Source organism: Mesoplodon bidens (genome assembly GCF_964165515.1).
Source record: "Mesoplodon bidens genome assembly, chromosome: X".
Taxonomy (NCBI): domain Eukaryota; kingdom Metazoa; phylum Chordata; class Mammalia; order Artiodactyla; family Ziphiidae; genus Mesoplodon; species Mesoplodon bidens.
The window spans coordinates 259,711-287,673 of NC_138163.1; the positions used below are offsets into that span (position 1 = coordinate 259,711).

The 27,963-nt window shown below is 42.6% G+C and overlaps 1 protein-coding gene across 1 annotated transcript; it reads right to left on the reverse strand.

Moving 5' to 3' along the window:
• Positions 1–487: 487 nt before the first annotated feature.
• LOC308608851 (GRB2-associated-binding protein 3-like) lies at positions 488–27,918 on the reverse strand (the record flags this gene model as incomplete). Its single annotated transcript, XM_081222176.1, has 7 exons — positions 488–2,310; positions 3,618–3,734; positions 12,825–12,927; positions 13,919–14,000; positions 16,164–16,383; positions 16,860–16,915; positions 27,804–27,918. 7 exons carry the CDS (start codon positions 27,916–27,918, stop codon positions 2,194–2,196), a joined length of 810 nt encoding a protein of 269 aa, XP_081078302.1. The 3' UTR covers positions 488–2,193.
• Positions 27,919–27,963: the final 45 nt, after the last annotated feature.

Genomic DNA, 27,963 nt, shown 5'->3' on the forward strand with positions numbered 1-27,963 from the left:
TGTGATTTACGGTGCCTTTCTCAGGAGCATATGCTGCCGTCAGCTCCAAAACTACCTGTATTTTGTGTCCCTGAATCATTATGCCTTCGTGTAGCCATCCATTAGCAGTTTTTAGCAAAGCAAGACATCATCCCATCCACCCTGGAAATGAGGGTGAAGTCATATTTTTTTAAATCCCTAATCACTTCCAAACAAGTCACACTGCTCAAGTGTCTATTGTTTCGTGCAGTAAGTATGTCCCTGGAAATGTTTTGTAGAAACAGATTTTTGTTTTTTGGTCAACTGGATGACATTTCACTGCCGACAAAATTTCAGCTGCATTTACTATTCCAATCTCTCTTCAATCTGGTGAGGTTCTTGACACTTGGACGTACAATTTTTCTGCACTGGCCTTTGTCAGGCAATCAGTGAGCTAAACACAGGTGGCCCACACATAAGGAAGCCACCATCTACAGGAACTGGCCGTCTGTAGCCCTGGATTCTTGCCTGAGGCTCTGTGACTCCTTGCAAGTCACAGAAGGAAGAAGGCAGCTCTTTACAGGCTCTGGCCGTGGAGCAGGCCGTAGGCTCAGGGAGCCCTCTCGTGGCTCCATCCAAACTCACTAAGGACTCTTAACTCAGTTAAATCCCTTGGCAATTGGCCCCCATCTTGCTCTGGGAAGAAAATGATGTCACCAGACCGTGCTGCTTTGAACATCAAAATTACTTCTTTTATGGTCTGGAAAACCAAGACTTTGGCACTTACCTTCGGAGCAGTTTGAAACCCTGAAACCCTGCAGCAAAGCCTACAGGTGCCCTGCCTAACCCTGGCTGCCGCAGACCTGCCCGCCTATTTGATGCATCCTCGTATATAAGCCACCGTGGCAGAACAGTGGGCCAGAACCTGCCTACTACCCAGTTGGCGAGGTTTGTCTTCTGGCTGCAGGTGCTCAGAAGGATTGGGAATGGGCGTTAAGCAAAACTCCAAGCCCAGTCGAGCCTGTTGTCTGCGTCCCCTGAACCCCAGCGCCCCATAAAGGAAGGAGTGACAAGATGCCTTCATTGCCTGCGGGGAACGTGTGCAGTCTCAGGGGCTCGTCACCACTAAAGCAGAAGGGAAAATTAGCCAGGAAACCTGAGACTTGAAGTCACCGGCGTTTGGTCTGTTTTTTGGCTTTGTTTTGGATCATAACTGTCACTCAGAAGCTTGAGTGCAGCACAGGATGGCCAGGGATAGCTTTCCCCGAGGTGGCAAAGATTCTTCTGCCAGCATTAGCCAGCTCACGGGACACACACGGCAAGGGGACCATGTGAACCAAGAACGGATTTCACACTGACTGTCGGGAGGTGTCTCTAATGGTAACTGCTGATTATGTTAGAGTGCCCTGTTTGAAGACCATACAAAGAAACCCTGGCTCGACAGGCATACCTTTCAAGTATACAAGCACCTGCTCGAGATCCTATGAAAGGGACAGGAGATGATGAGTCATCCCGTGTCTGCACGTGTTTCCCACGCGTCTCCGAAGTTACCCTAAGCGACGGACGCAGCCTTAAGACGGCGGAAGGAGCCTGACTTGCTGTCTCACTCCATGAGTCATCTTGGGTCAAGCGTTCCCCTCTCTGGTGCTTGGTATTGTTTTCCTCAAAGTGGGAGCGGTGATCTCCGCCAAGCCTAGCTTCCGAGGTCTTTGAGGGGAAGAGATGAGACGATGCGTGTGAAAGCATGCCAGGAAAAGGCCAACAGCAGTGGGACGCCCAGCCACAGGTGGCTGCTCAAGCACGCTGTCCTTAGAGCCACCAGTGTCATCTGATAGGCCCATCACGGACCTCGGGACTCAAGGCTCCTGTCACTCGCATTGTCTTTCTGCCACCATCACTAGGCTTGGTGTCTTGCACTGTGTCTTCAGGGGTGAGGACAAGATGGTGTCCAGGCGCATCTCTCCTAGGGTCATTTATGATTCCAGTGGAAGCACAGGAGAGAGATCGAAACTTCAGGCGTTGGAGTCAAAAGATGTCATCCTGTTGGCTCCAATCTGCACGTCAAGGGCTCCACTGGAGAAGATTTCTAATGCCACTTTTGCTTTGATTGTTCCCACCCTGCCCGAATGGAGTCTTCTACATCCCAGTCCACCGGCCTGAGGCTCGGCAGGGGCAAGTGTGGCCGGTGACAAGGGCTGGCCTCCCTCAGAGCCCCCTGCCCGCAGCCCAGCCCCGTCACACTTTGGATTGCCTCTCGTCCGTCCACTCCTGCTTTGTGCTCTGGAGAGCTTGCGTCTTCTGCTCATCCACTTGGACATAGTCTACTCTTTGCTCCTCTGAAAAGAGAAGTTTCTGAAGGGGGAGAAGAAAAAGGTTTCATTCCATCAAATTTAAAAATTCGGCACAACGTCAGTCAGTCTCTGGTGGATTACAGTGTCGAGTATTGGCTGGCCCTCCCCCCTGGGTCGTCACTTGCAGAAACGTCATGCTGCGTGTGGACGTGTGTAAATCTCTCCTCACCTCTGCTCCCTTCAACTTGGCTCTAGCCAGCTGACTCGCCTTGGCCAATATAATGTGCGTGGGGTGACGGGTGCCCCTCCTAAAGAGAAGACAGGCGTCCTGTGATCCTGCACTCTCCCGTTTTCCCCTGCCACGACGCCGGCATGCCTCACGTGGGGACCGTGATGGACTGTCCCACAGGCCACAACTGAGAAGCCTTTGCGGTCGAAAGCCGCAGAGATTCGGGGCTTGTCTTCACTGCACAGCTGACCAGAGCTGACTAATGCACCGTCTGGGCTTATCTGTCTATCCTGCTGACCAGCTTTGCTGGAGTATCATTTTAGGTGTCTGGAATGAAATGAAAGGTAAAGGAGAAGTGGGAGGTCATTCAGCCAAAGGGAAGGGAAGCCCCCCAGACTCTTTTTTTCTCCACACGCACAAAGTGAAATTATACTGTATATTCTGTTCAGCAGGTGATTTTTCTCATCAAACAATACATTGTTAGCGCAGTCTAGACTATGACCATCCCGTGCTAAAAACTATTTAGCTGTCGTCCACTGCTTACCAGCCATTCATTCCATGGCTTCCCCTGGGCAGTGAGTGACACCGGTCAATGGCTAAGGTCCCTGACATGTATTAACTCACTTAATCCTCACGACAGGCTTCAACGTAGGCGTTATTTCTGCTGAGCACTCCACAGACAAGAATGCCGCTCAAAGGAGTCAAAACTGCCCAACCTGGCACTTGAGGCCCTTTACGGAGCTGTTTCAAAGCCAGCTGAGAGCTCCGTCACCACTCCCCAGAGTCTAGCCAAGCGGGACTGTTACTTCTTTCCTCAGCAGGCCCTTCCTATGGCTGGACTACACTCTACCCCACCCTCATCTCTGCCAGAGCAATTTCTCAGCAAACCTTACGGTCCAAGATTTGAAGAGCACGAATACTACATACATTTACACATAGACGTGCAAAGAACCCACCCCCGAGGGAAATACACCAGGACTTCTGGGAGGCAGAATTAGGGCTGATTTTAAGATTCTTCACTGTACGTGTCTGTAGGTTTAAGACTTTGCAAGGAGAACATCCATGGTGGAATCATCCAAACAAAATCCAAACCGAAATGGGATCTCCTGGCAAGTCTCAGACTCAAGAGTACTTCCTACCTGCTGCACAGGGGCTGGTGACGCTGAGTTGAAGTCCAGGGCTAAATAGTCCAGGCTGAATTTCCTCGTCCACGTCAGAGCTCCACTGCTCAGCAAGTTGGCTTCTCCGTGCTCCTCCTAGAAACCAACGTCACAGGATGCGGGTTACCAACTTCTGGCCGGGCTGGCCAGGGGAGGAGCAGCTGCCGTTGGACAACAGCGGCCCGATGAGTCCTGTGCAGCTCAGCCTGCACCTCGGAAGGAGAGCTGGCTTTGAAATACAATACAGCCCATTTGGCCTGCACATGAGGCTATGCCTTCATTCACCATTGAAGCAGTCGGCCAAAATCTGCCCCAAGAAGAAATCATTTTAGGGATCTGACAGGCCCATGATACCTTAGAGACTTTAAATCCTGAAAAGGTCAATCACACTTATGAAAGCTTTAGTAAAGACATCCCAAATGCATTTAAAGATACTTTATACAATACAAACAGTGATAACGTGTGCAACACACACCCATGGCATCACCATCCAGCTTCAGAATATACCACCACTACATGACACACACGGCCCATGCCGAGGGCCCCCTTCTACTGCTGCCTTCTTGCCCCCCAAGGGGGTGAGTGCTATCTTGAACTTGGTGTTTACCACTTTTCTTTTCAAAGATGGTTTTATGAATGTCCTTAAGTGGCCTACTGTTTTGTTTTGCCTGTTTTGAACTTTTATCAGTAGAACCGTATTGTATGCACTTGTGGTGTCTTCAATTTGCGCTCCATTTACATACTTCACATTCACCCATGTCAATGCCCTGTTTCATTCATTTTCCTTAGCATACATGATTCCATTGCATAATTTATTTAACTGTTCTACCAACAACAGACATTTGAGTTGTTTCCAGTTTGGCGGCTCTTACAAGCAATGCTGCTGTGAGCATTCATGCACCTGTGGAAGAACTTCTAGGGTGTCCCTGGGATGTGGGCCCCTTCAACTTGACTATCACCAGCCTGATATGTCGAACATGGTATTTTACTGTGATTTGATTTTCCACGCCCTTGATAATTTAATTAATTGGCCATCCTTTCATATGTTTATGGGTCATTTATTTTTTTCTCTTCTGTGAATTATGTGTTTAGGTTTGTTTTTGTTTTGCTAACTTTTATACTGAAGTGCTTGTATTTTTCTGATTTTCCTCCGTACTTCCTCACACATCTAAGAGACTAATCATTTGTTGGTTATGTGTGTTGCTAATAGCCCATCACAGTCTACAGTGGGTTTTTCTTGGTATTTTTTAAATTAAGAACTGTTCTCGCTTTCAATGTAATATATCAATATTTTCCTGAGGAGCTTGCTCTTGTATTTTGTTTAAAGAATTCTTCCTATGCTGAGGTTGTAATTTGTTTTCCCACATCTTCTTCTAAGTTATAAAGTTTTGTCCTTTACATTTAAGCAATAATCTAGCCTCAACTGATTTTAACATGTGGTGGTGACCCGGGGATACAATTAATTCCCTTTTGTTCTGTTTGTATCCCACATGGGCAACCCTCCTTTCCCCAGTAATGCAGCCTCTGCTCACATATCACGTTCCCATATGTGAATAGGTGGTCAGTTCTACTGAATATTTTTGCTGCATCTGAGACAATCACATCACTTCTCTCCTTTAGCATGTTAATGTGCTTGAGTGACTTGATAGATTCCTTTAATTTATGGTTGTAACAGCTCATCTCTCAGGGAATATTTGTAACAATAGATTTTTTTTCTTATTTATTTATTTATTTTTAGTTTCTGCTTTATAACAAATTTACTCAGTTATACATATACATATGTTCCCATATCCCCTCCCTTTTGCGTCTCCCTCCCACCCTCCCTATCCCACCCCTCCAGGCGGTCACAAAGCACCGAGCTGATCTCCCTGTGCTATGCGGCTGCTTCCCACTAGCTATCTACCTTACGTTCGGTAGTGTATACATGTCCATGCCGCTCTTTCGTTTTGTCACAGCTTACCCTTCCCCCTCCCCATATCCTCAAGTCCATTCTCTAGTAGGTCTGTGTCTTTATTCCTGTCTTACCCCTATGTTCTGGAGATGGAAGCAACCTAAGTGTCCATCATCGGATGAATGGATAAAGAAGATGTGGCACATATATACAATGGAATATTACTCAGCCATAAAAAGAAACGAAACTGAGCTATTTGTAATGAGGTGGATGGACCTAGAGTCTGTCATACAGAGTGAAGTAAGTCAGAAAGAGAAACACAAATACTGTATGCTGACACATATATATGGAACAATAGATTTTTTTAAAAATGTTTCTCCTTCTGGCATAGTTTTCATTTCCTCCAGTCCGTTTGTTTGGTTTCTGTCTTTATGCTAGAGCTTCCCTGAGATGTCTGACCAAATCATTGGCTGTCTGCTCACATTTAAGTGTGGAAGACCAAAACGCTGATCTGGTGGTGCTTGTCAGCTGTGGGGTTCACTGCAAGGTGACCTAGCTGGACGATTTTCTTGGGGAGCCCCTAATATTATGACCCATGTCTCGCCTCTTGGGCTGCTCAAGTAGGTCAGAGAACTGTCTTCGAATCTCTAGACCCAAGGGTAAAGGTCTGGTTGTCAACATTCTGGGAGAGAGCCACTGGAAAAGGGTTTGGGAAAGGCTCGTGTATCTACTGTGCATATTTACTTACATTGTTTTTAGCCTAGTATTCTTGGTCAGATGTGTCTAGCACCCCACAGGGCAGAGACCCCTTGTTTTACTCTCTCCAGAGACTACACTTCATCTTTTGTGTGGAGTAGGAGAGGGGAAGCCACAGTGGTCAGCCTCCGGGGAGTGGTGCTTAGGCTATTCACATATTTGTGCAATCATCACCTCAATGTTAGATTATTTTCATCACCCCAAAACGAAATCCTGCACCCCTTAGCCATCATCCCCTAGTCCCACTATCTCCCCAAGCTCTAGGCAACCACCACTAATCTAATTTCTGTCTCTATAAATTTGCTATTCTAGACATGTGATACAAATGGAATCATACAATATGTGGTTGTGATACTGTGATTTACAAGAAATATATATTTGGTCATGCAGATGACCAAATATTTATTTCTCATATATAGTTGGTCTTCAGTCCACAATTCCTGGGTCACAGCTCCCAAAACCCTTCGAATTTCCTAAGTGTTGAGAATGACAGAGATGTCTCACTATAGGAACGAGGTGACTTTCAGGTGGCACCTAACAACGTGCCTCCTGCTTGCCAGGAGAGCCAACCATGAGATCACAGGCTTGGAAATTGCAGTCCCACTCCCCGGCTCCCACCCGATCTCCGGGGAGTGGGGAGGTGCTGGAGCTTGACTCAATCACCAACGGCCAATGATTTAACCAGTCATACGGTATCATGAAGCCTCCATAAAACCCAAGAGCACTGGGTTCAGAGAGCTTCTTGGTTGGTGAACACCTGGAGGTGCTGAGAGAGTGGCCCCTGGTGACGGCGTGGAAGCTCTGGGCCCTTTCCTCATGCCTCGGCCTGTGCATCTCTTCCATCTGGATGTTCATCTGTATCCTTTATCATATCCTTTTATAATAAACTAGTAAATGTTAAGTAAGTGCTTCCCTGAATTCTGTGAGCTGCCCTAGCAAATGAGTCAAACCCAAGGAGGGGGACATGGGAACCTCCAATCTGTAGCCAGTCAGTCAGAAGCACAGATAACAACCTGGGATTGTGACTAGCAGCTGAAGTTGGAAGGGGTGGGCAGTCCTGTAGGACTGAACCCTTAACCTGTGGAATCTGATGCTACCTCCTGGTAGAAAGTGTCAGAATTGAGTTGAATCCTTGGACACCCTGCCGGTGTCCGAGAATTGCTTGGTGTTATGTGGGAACCCACCCCAACCAACACACACACACATCCTGGAATTGGGTCCAGAAATCCCAAAGAGTGGTCTTTTGTGACTGGCTTCTTTCACTCAGCGTATTGCTTTCAGGGTTCATCCTTGTTGTTTCATGGATATCTGATTTCATTGTATGGCTGCATAACATTCCACTGTGTAGCCAGACCACATTTTATTTACCCATTCATCACTTGGTGAACATTTCGGTTCCTTTCACTGGTTGTCCATTATGAAAAACGAGGCTATGAACATTCACGTGCAAGATTTGGTTGGACTTATTCTTGCTTAGGATTTTTTAACCTGCATGAATGAGTGAGATTGCTATAAAATTTTCTACTTATGTTAGTGCTATTTGTTTTGGTATCAAGTTATTTTAGCTTTATAAAATAAGCTGGGTAATATTTCCTCTTTTTGCCATTCCCTGGAGGTGCTTATATAAGACTGCAATGATCGCTTCCTTCTGATAGAAAGTTTCTGTAAAGTCTTGGGGGCCTCGTGATCCTTTGTAGTAAAAATTTCCCTACGTATTCAGTTTCCCTAATAATTTGTGTTTTCTGTTTTTACTTGAGTCAGTTTTTGTTTTGGTTTTGGTTTTGGTTTTTGGTTTTGTTTTTGTGGTACACGGGCCTCTCACTGTTGTGGCCTCTCCCGTTGCAGAGCACAGGCTCCGGACGTGCAGGCTCAGCGGCCATGGCTCACGGGCCTAGCCGCCCCGCGGCATGTGGGATCTTCCCCGACCGGGGCAGGAACCCGCGTCCCCTGCATCAGCAGGCAGACTCTCAACCACTGCCCCACTAGGAAAGCCCCCACCTGGTCATTTTTAAATAGTATCTTGTGACTCAGTCCAACTTTCAACTCCTCATCTTATTTTTTAAATATATAAAACATAGTTATTTTATATGTGAAATCTAATATTTCTAATAATGACTTACTTCCTTATGTGATTTTATTTTTTGTAATTCCTACTGATTCTCAAGATTTGCAATTTCTCAATATTTTTGGCCTGAGAGATCCCCTTTCCTTTCTTGGCAGTTGAGTTTTGGATTTAAAAAATACATTTAAAACTATATTCCCGGGCTTCCCTGGTGGCGCAGTGGTTGAGAGTCCGCCTGCCGATGCAGGGCACACGGGTTCGTGCCCCGGTCCGGGAAGATCCCACATGCCGCAGAGCGGATGGGCCTGTGAGCCATGGCCGCTGAGCCTGCGCGTCCGGAGCCTGTGCTCCAAAACAGGAGAGGCCACAACAGTGAGAGTCCCGCGTACCGCAAAAAAAAAAAAAAAAAAAAAAAAAAAAAAAAAAACTATATTCTCTACCATTTTAAGATTATTTTTATATGGTGGTCATGTGGTTTTCACGGTACCTTGCCTACTGAAGTGCTTCATCAAATTTTAAAACATAGAACAGGGACTTCCCTGGTCGTGCAGTGGTTAAGAATCCACCTGCCAATGCAGGGGACACGGGTTCGAGCCCTGGTCCGGGAAGATCCCACGTGCTGCGGAGCAACTAAGCCCGTGCGCCACAACTACTGAGCCTGTGTGTCACAACTACTGAAGCCCGCGAGCCACAACTACTGAAGCCCTTGCACCTAGAGCCCCTGCTCTGCAACAAGATAAACCACTGCAATGAAAAGCCTGCACACCTCAACAAATAGTAGCCCCCGCTCGCTGCAACTAGAGAAAGCCAGGGTGCAGCAAAAAATATATATATAGAAAGAAAGAAAAAGAAGAAGAAAGCTGGAGGAATCACACTCCCTGATTTCAAACTATACTATAATCAAAGTACTGCGGTACTGGCAAAAAAACAGACACATAGGTTAATGGAACAGAATAGACTCCATAAATAAATCCATACTTGTATGGTCGATTAATCTACGACAGAGGAAGCAAGAATATACAATGGAGAAAAGACAGCTTCTTCAATAAATGTTGGGAAAACTGGACAGCTACATGCAAAAGAATCAAACAGGACTACTTTCTCACACCATATACAAAAACAAATTCAAAATGGATGAAAGACAAATACCAGACCTGAAACCATAAAACTCCCAGAAGAAAACACACAGTATATTCTTTGACATGGGTCTTAACAATATTTTTTGGTTATGTCTCCTCAGGCAAGAGAAAGAAAAACAAACAAAAAATAAATAAAAGGGAGCACATCAAATTAAAAAGTTTTTGCACAGCAAAGGGAACTATCAGTAAAACAAAAGGGCAGCCTACTGAATGGGAGAAGATATTTTCAAATGATACATCTGACAAGAGGTTCATAACCAAAATATACAAATAACAAATACAAATCAACATCAAAAAAACAATCTGATTAAAAAATGGGCAGAGGACCTGAATAGACATTTTTCCAAAGAAGACATACCTGTGTCCAACAGATAGATGAAAAGATGCTCAACATCGCTAATCAGCAGGTAAATGCAAATCAGTACCACAATGAGACATCACCTCACACCTGTCAGAATGGCCATCATCAAAAGAACACAAGTAACAAATTTGGTGAGGATGTGGAGAAAAGGGGACCCTCCTAAACTGTTGGTGAGAACCTAAAGTGGTGCAGCTGCTATGGAAAACAGTATGGAGGTTCCTCAATTAAAAATATGATTCAGTAATTTCACTTCTGGGTATTTATCCCCCCCAAATACAAAAACACTAATTCGAAAAGATACATGCACTCCCATGTTCACTGCAGCACTATTTACAATAGCCAAGACATGGAAGCAACCTCAGTGTCCATCAACAGATAAATGGACAAAATGTGGTATACGGATGTGTATATATATATGTGTGTGTGTGTGTATATGTACATTTGCATATATATATATATATATATATATATATATAGAGAGAGAGAGAGAGAGAGAGAGAGAGAGAGACACACACAATGGAATGTTACCCAGTAAAAAAAAAAAATCTTGCCATTATGACAACATGGGTGGATCTAGAGGCTGTTATGCCAAAGTGAAATAAGTCAGAGAAAGACAAACGCTACATGATCTTACTCATACGTGGAATCTAAATAAAACAAATACAAAAACCAAAAAGCAGGGGTTTCCTTGGTGGCACAGTGGCTAAGAATTCACCTGCCAATGCAGGGGACACGGGTTTGAGCCCTGGTCCGGGAAGATCCCACATGCTGCAGAGCAAGTAAGCCCATGCACTACAACTGCTGAGCCTGCGCTCTAGAGCCCACAAGCCAAAACTACTGAGCCCACGAGCCACAACTACTGAGCCCGCAAGCCACAACTACTGAAGCCCATGCACCTAGAGCCCGTGCTCCACAACAAGAGAAGCCACCACAATGAGAAGCCCGTGCACCACAATGAAGAGTAGCCCCCAATCACCGCAACTAGAGAAAGCCCGCGTGCAGCAATGAAGACCCAATGCAGCCAAAACAAAAACAAAAACAAAAACAAAAACAAAAAATGGAAACAGACTCATAGATACAGAGAACAAATGGGTGGTTGCCATAAGGGAGGGGGTGAGGAGTGGGCGGAAAAAGTGAAGGGGATTTGGAGGTACACACCCCCATTATATAACCCATGGGAATGTACTCTACAGTGTAAGGAACAGGATCAATAATATTGTTGTAAGTCATGGAGGGACAAATGCTTACTAGACTTATCATGGTGATCATTTCATTCATGTATGCAAATGTCAATCATTATGTAGTACACCTGAGACAAACAAAATGTTGAACGTCAACCATATTTCATTAAAAAATAAAGTAGCTAAGGAAGAATAGGTGACTTTAATAAAACAAAACTTGTATTTCAGCCCCTAGCCTAAATTTTTACATTCAGATAAGAACTTGTCCTCAAAGAGAAAAAAATTATGCATATGATTATGTGCAAAATCGAAACTGAATTATATTAGTTCTGTCTACCAAATGGGTTGTTTTGTGGAACAAGTGAAATAATGTAAATCAAAGTCATTTGAAAATATCATATTACTGAATTTAAAACACACAATTGAATGAGGTGGGAAGGCTTTAAATTCATTTATGTGGTGGTTCCCTCAGAGCTACCTTCCTTCAGCCAGTTTTCTGGGCTCTTAATCTACTGGGTCATATTGCCTAGTAATGTACAGAGAGAGTCATTAATCAATGACTATATACAGGCAAGAAAGCAATCCTGAATTATGCTGTTAATGAAACACTGGTCTTTCTCACAACCTCAAAGATCAGAAATAACGGTTAGTGTCTGGAATGACTCTGCACTTGCTTCTATGAGGCTATAGATTCACTTCCCTTCTCTGTTCTCTGGAGACAAAGCACAGCTGGGCAGTATCTTTTATAAGAGTGTTTTCTTCTAGAGGTTTCCCAAGGGCCATTACTAAGTGTGAAAAATATTGGGAATACCACAGCAGACTGGATATGAGTCACTTTCCACCTGCATATGGGTACTCACAGAACAATCTGTCAAATAGAAAGGCAAAATGAAGCATTTAATTGCTGCTTCACTGGAGATGACTGTTTTGAGAATTGTAAATGCCTGTTATTGTCACGTATAGGAAGGCAGAGTTCTCTTCTCAAAAGTATATAGTCTCAGTGCCTTGAACACTGTCCTTCTAAGATCTGTTTTTCAAAATTTCATAGTTTAAACAGAGATTCTCTCTAGAGTTCCCTACATTTTAAAGTTCTGGCTAAAGGGCCTGATAATTGCCAGAGGTGCTAAAAGACCCTCTTTCTCTTCAGTAACCCATTCTCAACAGAATCCAAAGTAGAGAGAATGGAAGGGACAACACAGGGCAGGAGGAGAGATTGAACCATAAATCGTTCATCAAAGGATCGAGATATCGGGTCTCTGTGCACTCTGGGCCACAGAAAGACTCTACCAGGAGTCTCCAGAGACTAGACCCATCCATGACCCGGGACACTGGGCCACCCTCCCAACGGGACTCTGATTTATCTTTGGTAAAGGTTCGGAGGCAGTCAGGGCAGGGCTACCCGGTGGTGTGGTGGACGGGAACATCCAATGTGTGAGTTTTCACAGCTTAGACTCTGGACATACAGGGAGCTACAAAGCTACTGCGGTCAAACACGATATCCCAGCCATGGTGAAAAGAACCGCTAGCATTTCCATTTTCCCATTACACGTTGCAGCCCTGGGTACACTTAAAACTGTGGCCTCAAAATGGTACGAGGAGCTGAATATCGCAGGAAAGAAAACCGACTTCATAACAACTTGTTCCCCGTCTGGAAAACATTGTAAGCTGGTATTACAGTCAAGTAATTGTTTTAAGATTGCACGGGACTTTCTGAATGCTATGTTTCCTTTATAGTGAACTGATAAGAATATAGATTGGGGTGAAGAATACGAAGAGTGTGAAAAATATAGGATTACCATTTGCATGTAGCTTTGTTCCTCTTCTCTGGAAACACAATTGGCAAAAAATCTTGCAGAATTAATACCATTTCTTTCTGGAGAGAGAAAGCTGGTTCGATTGCTAAGAACAGAAATATAGATGAGGTCAAAGCAATGTCTTACAGCTGCTCTGAAAGCCAGCCAAGAACTGACATGGCCCCTCTGGGGTTTCGGCCCTCGCCCCCGCTTCCCCATGCAACCTCCTCCTGGCCAAAGCAATTCCTGAACCAGGAGAGAGACTACCCCACAGCTGCCATCCTGCTATGGGGCAAAGGGTTCCCAATTCTCAAAGGCTATTTTTTTCCAGGCCCTCCATGTGACACAGCTCATGAGCTTTCTAGAAAGAGACCAAGGCATCATATCATTTAGAGAAAAACAAAACAGAACAAAAACGCTCCTTTGAGGCTCTCTTCTTTCCATTCAGAGTAACCAGGAAAAGTAAGGAAGTGTGGTCATTCCTTTGATAGGATGAGATCAAGACTACAAATCCACTTTCATCATACTCCCAAGTCAGAAGCAGAGGCCAAGGCTCTGTACTTCTGTCTGGAAATGTAGTTCACTGCAGAATTCTGCTTTACAGAGCCACTGTGTCCTGCGGCATATAGGGTGAACTAAGAAACTCCCAGGCCAGGCTCAGGACTCTGAAATTCCTACAAGGACTCTGAAATTGCTACAAGGTGAGATGAGAGAGCGCAGATACATTTTGGGGTTTGTCTACTGAGCCCATGTGAATTGGGATTGAAAAAGAACTTTCTCTGTTGGTACTAGGGTTGTAGCATGTAAATAAGGATCTAAGGGACAGCTATCTCAGGCCGTGAGGATTGTGCAACAGAGAAGCAGACGTGAGAGACAGGTTCCCAGCAGCACTCTCATTCCCGATTCCATTGTCCTGGGAGACTCACTTATGGTCCTTCCTCTGTGACCTACAAAACACTTCCAGCTCGAGATAATAAATCCCATCCCTTGTTCGGCTTAAGCTAGATCCAGTGGGCTTCGACTACCTTTAACCACCGAGGCCTGAGTAACGCTGGGAGTGCACCAGATGAGGCCCCTATGAGCAATCAAAGACTCACCAAGGCACAGTGCGGGTCCTGGTGAGAGCCGTGTGTTCCCGGATGGTGGAGAGGCTTTTCAGGTCCAGGGGAGGTGACCGTGCTACAAGATAACACATGACAGCCAACATGGTAAGTTCTCAGGGGTTCAAGGCCAGAAACTGAAGAATATAAAACTATGACATTCCATCAGATCCACATTTACTTACAAGCAGTGCTGATGATGAGCATGCTTTGTGCTGTCCTACTCTTCCCTGCCTCACTGGGAGTAGAGGGGACAACCACCGAGCCAGTGGCCACATCATCAGCTGGGCTTACATCCAGTCACTACACACTTATTGAGAACTCACTGTCAGGCATGGTTCTAGGTGTCCCAAACTGAAACTGTACCTTTCTTCCCCATCTGTCTGTCTAGTTAGAGTCATCTTCGGATCTCAGCTCAACATGTCCTGCTTAGGAAGGCCTTCTTTGACCTCCAGGCAAGATAAGGCCCAGCTCATGGGCTCTCATGAGTTCCTGTGCTTACCCTTCACAGCACTCGCCCACTTCGTGATGATACATTCAGCTGTGATGATCTCATTCGGCTCTAGACCGACCACGTTCTGGGAGCACAGGGTTTTCTGGCTTGTTCACTGCAGTAGCCTCGGCATCCCATTCTGCCTTAGCTGCCCGCCTTGCTGAGTTGGTCGTGAGTGTATTCCTCTATTGCTTGGTCTTCTAGCTCTTTCCTCACTAGGCCACACAGGTGGAGAGTGTTTAACTCCGCTCCATATTGCCAGTGACTTCCGTGCTGCTCAATCAGTTTCCCAGGAGCCTCAGACCTGCCAGGTGCTGAGCTGGAAAGGACATATGCGTCGTGTAGTCCCCGGGGAGAAGGTCTCTCCTGGCTGTGATGCACCCTGGCCTTGGCTTCACTGACCAGCCGCCTCCTGGCTTCACCCCCTGCCTCTCTCACTTGGGCCACAGGGTCCATCCCTGGAGCCACACGTGTAAGAACCAGCCCCTCCCGGCCCAGGTGTCCCAATTAATCCACAACCACACGTCCAACCAAAATCTCTGCACCTCCATCACTAGGTCTTTTAGAGCTCTAACATCCAACGTGGTAGCCACTAGCCACATGTGGTTATTGAAATTTAAATACGTTAAAATTAAATGAAATTTAAAAATTCACTTCCTCAGTTGCACTGGCCATGTTTCACTTGTTCAACAGCCACATTTTCTTCATTACAGAAAGTTCTGTTGCACAGCATTGCTACAGAAAAGTCACTGAGCAAAACAACAGTATCTACCTCAAAGTTACAGGTCCCTGTGAAATGGTTTCTGGCCAGCCTGAATGGCTATTTCCTCTAAAGCTCACGAGACAGGGTCTGTTCTCCTATTTAGTACCTATTGAATAACTATTTTTCTTCCAGGTGGTTTGGACATATCTTTCTCCCTGCTTGCTTCCTCATCTGTGCCTCCCCCAGAAATGTGATTTGACTCGAATTGAAGAGAGGGAGGCTGGAGTGGACTGGACATAAGCAGACGACTTAGTTCCAGCTCTGGGCGTGGCCACCTGAAGCAGCAGAGGCGGCGATGGAGCCAATGGACTGTCAGGGGTCACGGTCACGGTACCAGGTATTTCCTTGGAATCGCCCAGCCCTACTGGGCAGGTGACGACGAGCGAAAAAGGAAGTTAGCAAGTTACTCTGACCTGCTTTTGCTCGTCCCCTCTTCGCCCTCCTCCCTGCCGGTTCCGGCTGCTCATCTCCACATGCCCCCGCCCCACACACCTCTTCTGCCAGGCACTAGCAGGGCACTGAGCGACGTGGCATACGACCAGGTCTACATTCAGGAATCAGTGTCAAAGGCCATTCTTGGCTGCCTTACACAAGGTGGACACTGTGATTACATTTAAGTGCTGTCTAAACAAAGAGAGGACAGGTGGGTTCCATTCTCACCCATCCTCACTTATTTCTGGGACTTTGTTAGGGAAGCAGCCAAAGATGAGTCCTCTGGAATGAACTTGGCTTCAGAGGCTGCATTTGCCAGGCCACAGTGATTGCAAGTCCCCCGGTTCCTTTTATCCTTAGGATCTGGGGCAGAAGGGCTCCTCAGCCCTCCCCACTCAATCCCAGCCATTTCTCCCTGCCCTTGTGCTTCCCAGGCCCCTGGGCTGGTTTCTCTAGTGTCCCCTTCCCAGAGACGGTCAGGACGGAAGCTTTTCCACACGGCCACCAGACCTTGCTCCCCAGTCCCGCACAGCAGGCCTGGGGAAGTGACTTACATTTCCTCTGAGGCTTGAGATCTCTATTCACGGGGGGAGGCTCCAGGTCCGCCGGGAGCTCGGGCAATGGGCTGGAGATGCTTCCTGAGCTCATTTGGATGTAGTCGTCAGGGCTGCAGTGGGGTCCGAGAGCAGAGGCGGTGGCCTGGGGGCTCATGGGCATGTAACTGTCCTCAGTGCTGGCAGAACCCGGAAGGGACATCGGGAAGAACCTGCACGGCTGCAAGGGAAAGCACAGAATAGCCATGGAAACTGCTTCCAGTGGGCAGCCTCGGCTGCACATGGCATTTCAGTTGCAGATTATCCAAGAATAACTTTGAATTTTCTTAGGAAAGTCAGACAAGCCTCTAACTCAAGCTCTGCCTCTGGACTTATCATGTGAGGTAGGTGATGATTCGCCTAGATCTCATGCTGGAAGACAGAGGTTAATGAATTTATGCAAATGCTTTAAGTATCATGTGATGACTTCAGCAGGTACCCCAAGTTTGGGGAAGCCTCTGGACCATTAGAACTGGCAGGGTCCTCACAGCACACAAAGTCCAGTAGCTCCCAGACAAGTTTAAGCCTTGATGGGAGACTGGAGGGCTCCTCAGAGATTCACAGTGCTGTCTCAAAAGATATCATGGGAACATAAGTAGGTCAGGGTATTTTTTTGGTAAAAATTGAGGCTGAAAGAAACTCAAGTACCAAACTTACCAAATTTAAACTTAGCCACTTATCTCGGTGTCTTAAAGATTGGCCTTCTACATCACCTGCAAGAAACAAGCAGGGTGGTGAAAAATGCGGACAACATCAGTTGAAACTAGGCTCCAAGTACCTATGCGCCTCAGGGCCCTGTGTGCAGCTCCAGAGAGGGAGGGAGACTTGCTATTGAGTCTAGCTGGGCAGTCAGAACACCTTCCCCCCACAGATGGAAAGCGGACCAGATTTTGAAGAGGTTGCTGTATGACGGCTTCAGTTCTCTCTGTGAACTGGGGAGAGTCAGAGCAAGTAATTAACAAATGCTCGTTGCATTTGTTACATGAATTTTCTGCACTTAGAGATGGTAGAGACAGAGCTGGAGGTTTGAGGAGAGGGGAGCAGGCATGAAATAGCCCTTGTGATGAGCAGGAGCACGGGGTGAATAAAAGCCTTTGCAGAGCAGCAGCGCGAATCGGTGACCATGAACTTCTGAAGCAAGAGTCAGCGCCTCAGGAACAGATCCGGAGAGAGAGGAGAGCTGGATGAATCCAGGATCAGACATTTGTGAGACGGATGTGACATAAACTTAGAATAACTGTTGAACTGAAATAGGAGATGTCCAGAAGGTAGCAAGATATATGGGCCTCGATTCAAATGAGACCTGCTTAGAGATGACAGTCAAAACCTAAGAGTAGAGGAGATGATCTAGGTTGTAAATGTTGAGAAAAGTTTAAATATAAAATCCTAGAGACTCTCAATATTCAAAGAGTAGGAAGATGAGCACTGGCTCATGTTGAGAGAGAGCAAGTGGAGAAGGAGGAAAGTCAGGGGCCCCGGACTGCGAGAGCCCACAGGAGGAGATGGTGGCTGGTGGTGGGGAACACCACCAAAATGGGCCCTCAGCACGTGGGGACCAGAGCAAAATGTCTTCCTAGAACTTAGACATGTGAAAAGCCAGGCTGCCTCTGAGAAACAAACTGAAGAGTCAACATCATCTTAAAGCAAGAGAATAACTCCCAGCTCAGAAAGATGTGATGGAGATTGATGGAATTAAGACCAGACACTATCAAACTCTTAGAGGAAAACATAGGCAGAACACTCTCTGACATAAATCACAGCAAGATCCTTTTTGACCCACCTCCTAGAGAAATGGAAATAAAAACAAACAAATGGGACCTAATGAAACTTAAAAGCTTTTGCACAGCAAAGGCAACCATAAACAAGACGAAAAGACAACCCTCAGAATGGGAGAAAATATTTGCAAACAAAGCAACTGACAAAGGATTAATCTCCAAAATATACAAGCAGCTCATGCAGTTCAATATCAAAAAAAAAAAAAAACCAATAAAAAAATGGGTGGAAGACCTAAATAGACATTTCTCCAAAGAACACATACAGATGGCCAAAAAACATGAAAAGATGCTCAACATCACTAATTATTAGAGAAATGCAAATCAAAACTACAATGAGGTATTACTCACACCGGTCAGAATGGCCATCATTAAAAAGTCTACAAATAACAAACGCTGGAGAGGGTGTGGAGAAAAGGGAACCCTTATGCACAGTTGGTGGGAGTGTAAATTGATACAGCCACTATGGAAAATAGTATGAAGGTTCCTTAAAAAACTAAAATTAGAGCTGCCATGTGACCCAGCACAGCAATCCCACTCCTGGGCATATACCCAGAGAAAAACATAACTCAAAAAGGGGCATGAACCCCAATGTTCATTGCAGCACTATTTACAATAGCCAGGACATGGAAGCAACCTAAATGTCCATCAACAGAGGAATGGATAAAGAAGATGTGGTACATATATACAATGGAATATTAGCCATAAAAAGGAATGAAATTGGATCATTTGTAGAGACATGGATGGACCTAGACAGTGTCATACAGAGAGTGAAGTAAGTCAGAAAGAGAAAGACAAATATCACATATTAACCCATATATGTGGAACCTAGAAAAATGGTATAGATGATCCTATTTGCAAAGCAGAAATACAGACACACATGTAGAGAAGAAACGTATAGACACCAAGGGGGAAGGGGGGTGTGGGATGAACTGGGAGATTGGGATTGACATATATACACTATTGATGTTATGTGTAAAATAGATAACTAATGAGAACCTACTGTATAGCACAGGGTAACCTACTCAATGCACTGTGGTGACGTGAACGGGAAGGGAGTCCAAAAGGGAGGGGGCATATGTATATGTATACAGCTGATTCATTTTGCTGTGCAGTAGAAACTAACACAACATTGTAAAGAACTATTCTCCAATAAAAATTAATTTTACAAAATATTGAAATCATAATCCAAGAAAAGGTCCACAAATAAAGTAACACTTGAATCTAATATTGAAAGGGCCCATCAAGTACCTGGAATAAATAAATGGTCAATTCTACCCAGAATGTAAAATCTATTAAAACATTATATCAATAATAATGACAGAATGAAACAGATGAATTAAATAACCAGCTCAAAGCTAAAAAAGCACAATAGAGAAAATGAAAAGAAATGATAAAATAAAGATAAAAGCAAAAAATAATAGAGTACAGAGAAATAGTGGAATTAATTTTAAAAAATCAAAATCTTGGTTTCCTGGGGAAAAAAATTAACCTAAAGGCAACCGACTAGCCAATCTAATCAATAAAAGAGGGGGGCACAAATATCCAAAATAAGAATTGACAAGGAAAAAATTATCATTGAAACAGAGGAATTTTTTTAAAAGAGACAATTCTGCATGCCTTTACACAAATAAATTTTAAAATCTAGATGAAATGGATAATTTTCCAAAAAATACACTACAGCAAAATTGACACAAAAAATTTCCAAAGAATAAAATAGACAAAGTTACGAAGATCAGATGGTTTCAACAGACAATTTTACCAAAACTTCAAAGACCAGACAGTCCCAATGCTTCACAAATTTGTTCAAGAGTTTAGGAAATCAAGGAATATTTCTAATTCTTTTTATGATGCAAGTATAACTTTGGTAGCTAAACCTGATAAACATAAAATATATCAGAAAAGTACAGACTAATATCACTTATGATTAACAATGCAAAAATCCTAAATAAAATATTAACAAATGTCACACCCTCTTTGAACCATTACTGTAAAACTTCTCACTACCCTCTCCAAGTTGGGACACACAGTTTTAAGGGCATTCGCCTGCTGCAGCTCCCTTTGCCTGGCAAAGCAATAAAGCTATTCTTTTCTACTTCACTCCACAAAAATATTAGCAAACAGAGGAAGGTGGTATTACTGGAATGGCTGAATGAGGAGCTCAGAAAAGCCATTCTCCAAAAAACAATTATACAAGTGTACAAAACTATTTTTAAAAAGTCAAGCACAACTATCTGGGGACTCTGAAAATTTACCAAAAGCATACAACAAAATTGTTGCATATTATACTGGGAAGGATTTATTGAAGAAATGAAAAACAACTACTGGAATCCGGTAAGAACACTGAGAATCTGTGGCATTTTAGCTTGGGGTGCTCCCATACCCCTCACCAGCTCACTCAGAAGTAGTTCTACCAGGGCAAGGCAAGTTGTGAAGACCAGAAGCTTCTTTGCCAAAGGGGTCTAATTTGATTTGGATCAAAGCATATAAAAAACTCCATTCCTCTAGGTACTAGCAAAAGCATACCAACAATTCATTTCATTGGGGTTCCAGGAGAAAAGAGAGAGAAAAGCATTGAAAATGTATTTGCAGAACATATGGCTGAAAACTTCCCAAACCTAAAGAAGGAAACAGATATCCTGTTTCCTTCCTGTACAGTAAGCACAGAGGGTCCCAAACAAAATGAACCCGAACAGACTCACACCAAGACATATCATAATCAAATGGCAAAAGTTAAAGATAAAGAGATAATTCTCAAAGCAGCAAGAGAAAAATAGTCATTTACAAGGAAATCCCCATAAGGCTATATCAGCTGATTTCTCTGCAGAAACTTTGCAGGCCAGAAGAGAGTGGAGTGATAGATTCAAAGTCCTAAAAGGGAAAAACCTGCAACCTAGGATAATCTACCCAGCAAGATCATCATTTAGGATCGAAGGAGAGATAAAGAGCTTCTCAGACAAGCAAAAACTAAAAGAGTTCATCAATACTAAACCTACCCTAAAAGAAATGTTAAAAGGTCTTCTCTAAGCAGAAAAGAAGGAAAAATCTATAGGAAAAGGAAAATCCCACTAGGAAAGGCAAATATATAGTAATGACTAAGGATCAACCACTTAAATAAGCCAGTACAAAGATTACAGTACAAAAAATTATAAAATCAACTATAACTACAATAAAGAGTTAAGGGATAGACATGAAGATGTAAAATATGACGTCAAAAACGCAAAATGTGGGGGAAGGGAGTAAAAAATGTAAATCTTCTAGAATTTGTTTGAATTTAAATGACTATCAGTTTAAAACAAGTAGATACAGTTATAAGTCAACATATATGAACCCAATGATAACCACAAACGAAAAACCTACAATAGATACACAAAGACTAAAAAGAAAGGAACACAAACATAAACTAAAGAAAATCATCAAACCACAAGGGAAGACACAAAAAGAAGAAATGAACAGAGAAGACCTACAAAAACAACCAAAAACAAGCAATAAAATGGAAATAAATACATATCTATCAATAATTACTTTAAATGTCAATGGGCTAAATGCTCCAATCAAAAGACATAGGCTGGGGCTTCCCTGGTGGCACAGTGGTTGAGAGTCTGCCTGCTGAGGTGGGGGACACAGGTTCTTGCCCCGGTCCGGGAAGATCCCACATGCTGTGGAGCGGCTGGGCCCATGAGCCATGGCCACTGAGCCTGCATGTCCAGAGCCTGTGCTCCACAACGGGAGAGGCCAAAGCAGTGAGAGGCCTGCATACCAAAAAAAAAAAAAAAAAAAAAAAAAAAAAAAAGACATAGGCTGGCTGATCAGATTAAAAACAAGATTCTTCAATATGCTACCTACAAGAGACTCACTTCAGGGCTAAAGACACACAAAGACTGAATGTGAAGGGATGGAAAAGAATATTTCATGCCAACAGAAATAACAAAAAAAGTGGGAGTAGCAATACTTCTATCAGACAAAACAGACTTTAAAACAAAAGCTATAACAAAAGACAAAGAAGGACACTATATAATGATAAAGGGATCGATAAAAAAAGAGGATATTACACTCATTAACAAATATGCACCCAATACAGGAGCCCCTAAATATACAAAGCAAATACTAACAGACATAAAGGAAGAAATTGACAGTAACACAAGAATAGTAGGGGACTTTTACATCCCACTGACATCAATGGACAGATCATCCAGACAGAAACTCAGTAAGGCAACAGTGGTCTTAAATGACACAATAGACTGGTTGGACTTAATAGATATCTACAGGACATTCAATCCAAAAACAGCAGAATACACATTTTTTTCAAGTGCACATGGAATGTTCTCCAGGATAAATCACATGCTAGGCCACAGAACAAGTCTCAACAAATTTAAGAGGATAGAAATTATATCAAGTATTTTTCCAACAACAGTATGAAACTAGAAATCAATTATAGAAAGAAAAATAGGAAAAGCACAAATGTGTGGAGACTAACCAATATGCTAATAAAGATCAATGGGTCAATGAAGAAGTCAAAGAGGAAATCAGAAAATAACTTGAGACAAGTTAAAATGGAAACACAACACTCCAAAGTCTATGGAATGCAGCAAAAGCAGTTCTAAGAAGGAAGTTTACAGCAATACAGGCCTTCCTCAAGAAACAAGAAAAATCTCAAATAAACAACCTAACCTACCATCTAAAAGAATTAGAAAAAGAAGAACAAACAAAGGCCAAAGTCAGCAGAAGGAAGGAAATCATAAAGATCAGAGAGGAGATAAATAGAGATCAAAAAACAATAGAAAAGATCAATGAAACCAAGAGCTGCTTTTTTGAAAAGGTAAACAAAATTCATAAACCTTTAGCCAGGCTCACCAAGAAGTAAAGAGAGAGGGCCCAAATTAACAAAATAAATGAAACAAGAGAAATAACAACTGATCCCAGAGAGATTTAAAAAATCATAAAAGAATAGTACAAATAGTTAATGCCAAAGAATTGGAAAACCTAGAAGAAATGGACAAATTTCTAGAAATATACAACCTGCCAAGACTGAAACAAGAAGAAACACACAATTTGAACAGACCAGTCACTAGTAGTGAAAATGAATTTGTATTAAAAAAACCCCAAAACTCCCAGAAAATAAAACTCCAAGGCCAAATGGCTTCACAGGGGAATTCTAACAAACATATAAAGAAGAACTAATACTTATCCTTCTCAAACTATTCCAAATAATTGAAGAGGACAGAACACTCCCAAATTCATTCTACAAGGCCACCATCACCTTGATACCAAAACCAAACAAAGACACTACAAAAAAAGAAAATTACAGGTCAATATCTTTGATGAATATAGATGCAAAAATCCTTAATAAAATATTAGCAAACTAAATCCAACAATATATAACAAGGATCATATACCATCAAAGAATCAAGTTGGATTTATTCCAGAAACACAAGGATGGTTCAATTTTCGCAAATCAATCAATGTGATACACCACATTCACAAAAGGAAGGATAAAAATCACACGATCATCTCAATAGATGCAGAAAAATCATTTGACAAAATTCAACATCCATTCATGATAAAAACTCTCTTCAAGGTGGGTATAGAGGGAACATATCTCAACACAATAAAGGGAATTTATGACAAGCCCACAGCTAACATTATACTTAACGGTGAAAAGTTGAAAACCTTTCCTCTGAATTCAGGAACAAGACAAGGATGCCCACTCTGACCACTTCTGTTTAACAGAGTATTGGAAGTCCTAGCGACAGCAGCCAAACAAGAAATAGAAATAAAAAGCAACCAAATTGGAAAGGAAGAAGTAAAACAGTCAGTATTTGCTGATGACATACTTTATATAGAAAACCCTAAAGTCTCCACAAAAAACTATTAGAACTAATAAATGAATTCAGCAAAGTTGCAGCATACAAGATTAATATACAGAAATCTGTCATATTTCTATACACTAATAATGAACTATCAGAAAGAGAAAGCAAGAAAATGGTCCTGTTTAAAATCACATCAAAAAGAATAAAATAACCAAGAATAAACTTAACCAAGGAGGTGAAAGACCTATACTCTGAAAACTATACAACACTGATGAGGGAAACTGAAGATGATACAAACTAATGAAAAGATATCTTGCGCTCTTGGATTGGAAAAATTAATATTGTTAAAGTGTCCGTAGGACCCAAAGCAATCTACAGATTTAATGCAATCCCTATCAAAATACCCATATTTTTCACAGAACTGGAACAAATAATCCCAAAATTCATATGGATTTTGACCCTGAATGAAACTATGAAAGACCCTGAAATGCCAAAGCAATCCAGAGGAAAAAGAACAAAGCAGGAGGCATAACCCTCCCAGACTTAACACAATGCTACAAAGCTACATTAATCAAAACAGAATGATAGTGCCACAAAAACAGACACATAGATCAATGCAACAGAATAGAGAGCCCAGAAATAAACCCACACACCTATGGTCAATTAATCTACAACAAAGGAGGCAAGAATATACAGTGGAGAAAAGACAGTCTCTTCAATAAGTGGTGCTGGGAAAGCTGGACAGCTACATGTAAAACAGTGAGATTAGAACATTTCCTCACACCATATACAAAAATAAACTCAAAATGGACTAAAGACCTAACTGCAAGACCTGAAACCATAAAACTCCTAGAAGAGAACATAGAACACTCTTTGCCATAAATCATAGCAATATTTTTTGGATCCAACTTCTAAGGAAAAGAAATAAAAGCAAAATAAACAAACAGGACCTAATTAAACTTAAAAATCTTTTGCACAGCAAAGGAAACCACCAACAAAACAAAAAGCAACCTGCAGAATGAGAGAAAATATTTGCACATGATATGACGAACAAGGGTTTAATATTCAAAATATATAAACAGCTCATAAAACTCAATGTCAAAAAAACAAACAACCTGATTTAAAAATGGGCAGAAGAAGTGAATAGACATTTTTCCAAAGAAAACATACAGATAGCCAACAGGCAGATGAAAAGATGCTCCAAATTTCTAATTATTAGAGAAATGCAAATCAAAACCACAATGAGGTATCACCTCATACCTGTCAGAATGGCCATCATCAAAAAGGCAACAAATAACAAAGGCTGGTGAGGACGTGGATAAAAGGGAACCCTTGTACACTGTTGGTGGAAATGTAAATTGGTGTAGTCACTATGGAAAATAGCATGAAGGTTCCTCAGAAAACTAAAACTAGAGCTACCATATGATCCAGCAATCCCACTGCTGGGCAAATATCAGGAAAAAATGAGAACTCTAATTTGAAAAGACACATACACCCCAATGTTCACAGCAGCAGTATTTAAAATAGCCAAGACATGGAAGCAACCTAAGTGTCCATCAACAGAGGAATGGATAAAGAAGATGTGGTACATATGTACAATGGAATATTACTCAGCCATAAAAATGAATGAAATTCTACCATTTGCAGTAATGTGGATGGCTCTTATGCTTAGTGAAATAAGTAAGTCAGACGGAGAAAGACAAATACTGTATGATATCATTTGTATGTGGAATCTAAAAAATAAAACAAATAAATGTATTATAGCAAAACGGAAGCAGACTCACAGATATAGAGAACAAACTAGTGTTTACCACTGGGGAGAGGGAAAGGGGGAGGGGCAAGATAAGGTAGGGGATTAAGAGGTATAAACTACTATGTGTAAAATAGATAAGCAACAAGGATATATTGTACAGCACAGGGAATTATAGCCATTACTTTGGAATAACTTTTTTTTTTTGGCCATGCTGCGCAGATTGCAGGATCTCAGTTCCCCAACCAGGGACTGAACCCGGGCTCCGGCAGTCAGAGCGCCGAGTCCTAACCACTGGGCTGCCAGGGAAGTCCCTGTAATAACTTTTAACAGAGTATAATCTGTAAAAATACTGAATCACTATGCTATACACCTGAAACTAATATAATATTGTAAACCAACTATACTGCAAAAAATAATTGGCCAGTGAAGTTCTTCACGTTAACAGGATAAAGGAGAAAAAAATCACATGATCATAAAATATTTCAATAAATTCAATACCTTTTCATGATTTTAAAAAATAACATTTGGCAAAGTAGGAATATCAGAGAATGTCCTTAATCTAATGAATGGTGTCTATAAAAGTCTGCTGCAAACCACATTAGAATGGTGAAACACTGGAAGCTTTCCATGTGAGATCGGGAATAAGACAAGGGTCCCTGTTATTAATACTACTATTCAAAGATGTCCTGGCCTCCTACCCCAAGCAGTGACGTAAGAAAAAGAAAATGAAAGATATGTTATAAAAGAAAAACAAAGTTATTAGTATTTGCATGTGATATGATTGTATACAAAGAAAATGCAAATAAATATATAGTTTAGAAAAGGTAGATACAAAATCAAAATATAAAGCTAATTTATTTGATTGCAACAGCAAAGAAATTATTTAAAGTAAAATACCGTTGGCACTCACGTAAAAAATAACAAATGCATGGGAATACATTAATGAGCTATGCAAGATTTCACTAAAAACCATAAAAATTACAGACAGAAGTAAAATAGGAAGGGGAATTCCCTGGTGGTTCAGTGGTTAGGACTCTGCACTTTCACTCCTAGTTGAGAGTATGGTATTGGGGGAGGGGGAATTGGATGAAGGTCTGAAGGTGGTCAAAAAGTACAAACCTCCAGTTCTAAGATAAATAAGTACTAGGGATGGAGTGCAGGACAAGATAAATATAAATAACAGTGCTGCATGTCATATACGAAAGCTGTTAACAAGAGTAAATCCTAAGAGTTCTCATCAGAAGGAAATATTTTTTCTATTTGTTTAATGTTGTATCTACATGAGATGATAGATGCTCACAAAACTTACTGTGGTCATCATTTCACGATGTGTGTAAGTCAGATCATTCTGTATTCCTTAAACTCATACAGTGCTGTACGTCAATTACATCTCAATAAAACCGGAAGAAAAATAAAAGAAGGATAAGGGATGTAGGCACGATAGATCCCAGTGGGCCTTGCACGCTATGCTAAGAAATTTAGATTTTATCCCAAGTGCGAAGAGAAGTCGTCAGATTGGTTTTTAGCAAGGAACTGACTATCTGATTTACATTTTTTAAGAGACCACTTGACTTCGTGTGGAGAACAGATTAGAGGCAGGCAAGAATGGTGGTGGTGTGATCTCAGGATAACGAGTTGTATTACAGTAAATATATTCAGATTTCATTTATGCTTTAAAAAGAAGAGATAGTATGTATTTCTGTATTGTTTAATTGTTTCCAGAAATTCTTCCTATTCGACATTGTTTGGGCAGAACCAACAAGGTGGCTGAATCCCAAAATCGTCATGAAATCAAGAAATTAAACCATGACGACTTGGAGAGCAAGCAGCTGAATGCAACAGAATGTGTTGCACTTGGAAAAAAGTGACGACTGACAACACAACCCCCGCTTGTGTCATTTCACTGAGACTCATCAGCTGAATAAGAGGTGAGATCCATCAACAAACTGGGTGACGATGACACCAGCTTGTCTCTCTTTGACAAGCACACCTTGGAACACGGTGACAATGAGCCAGCCTCGGGGTGGGGGTGACTTCCTGGTCGCCAAGGCGGGGCATGAATGTCGTGGTTACCTTAACCTTTTCTATAAGTTGTACCAAAGCACCCACTTAAGTTCTTTCATTTCTACTATTCCTTACAATAAAATAATTTAGTAGCCCCTCCCCCCACCAAAAAAAAAAGAGTGGCAGTGGTGCTGGCCGCAGCAGGGGGCCCGATGGGAGACAGCAGAGCTGAGACGCAGGCTCCGCGCCACGGGCACTTCACCGATGGCAGAGGGGGGCTGGAGAGCCTCGGGGACAATCAAGGCTGCCAGGTCACTGGAGCCCCACGAGGATGATGACGAACCTGACCCCACTCTGCCGCCGCCGCCTACAGACATCGGTTCCTGGGGAAGCTCCATGGGGAAGGCAGAACAATCCATGGG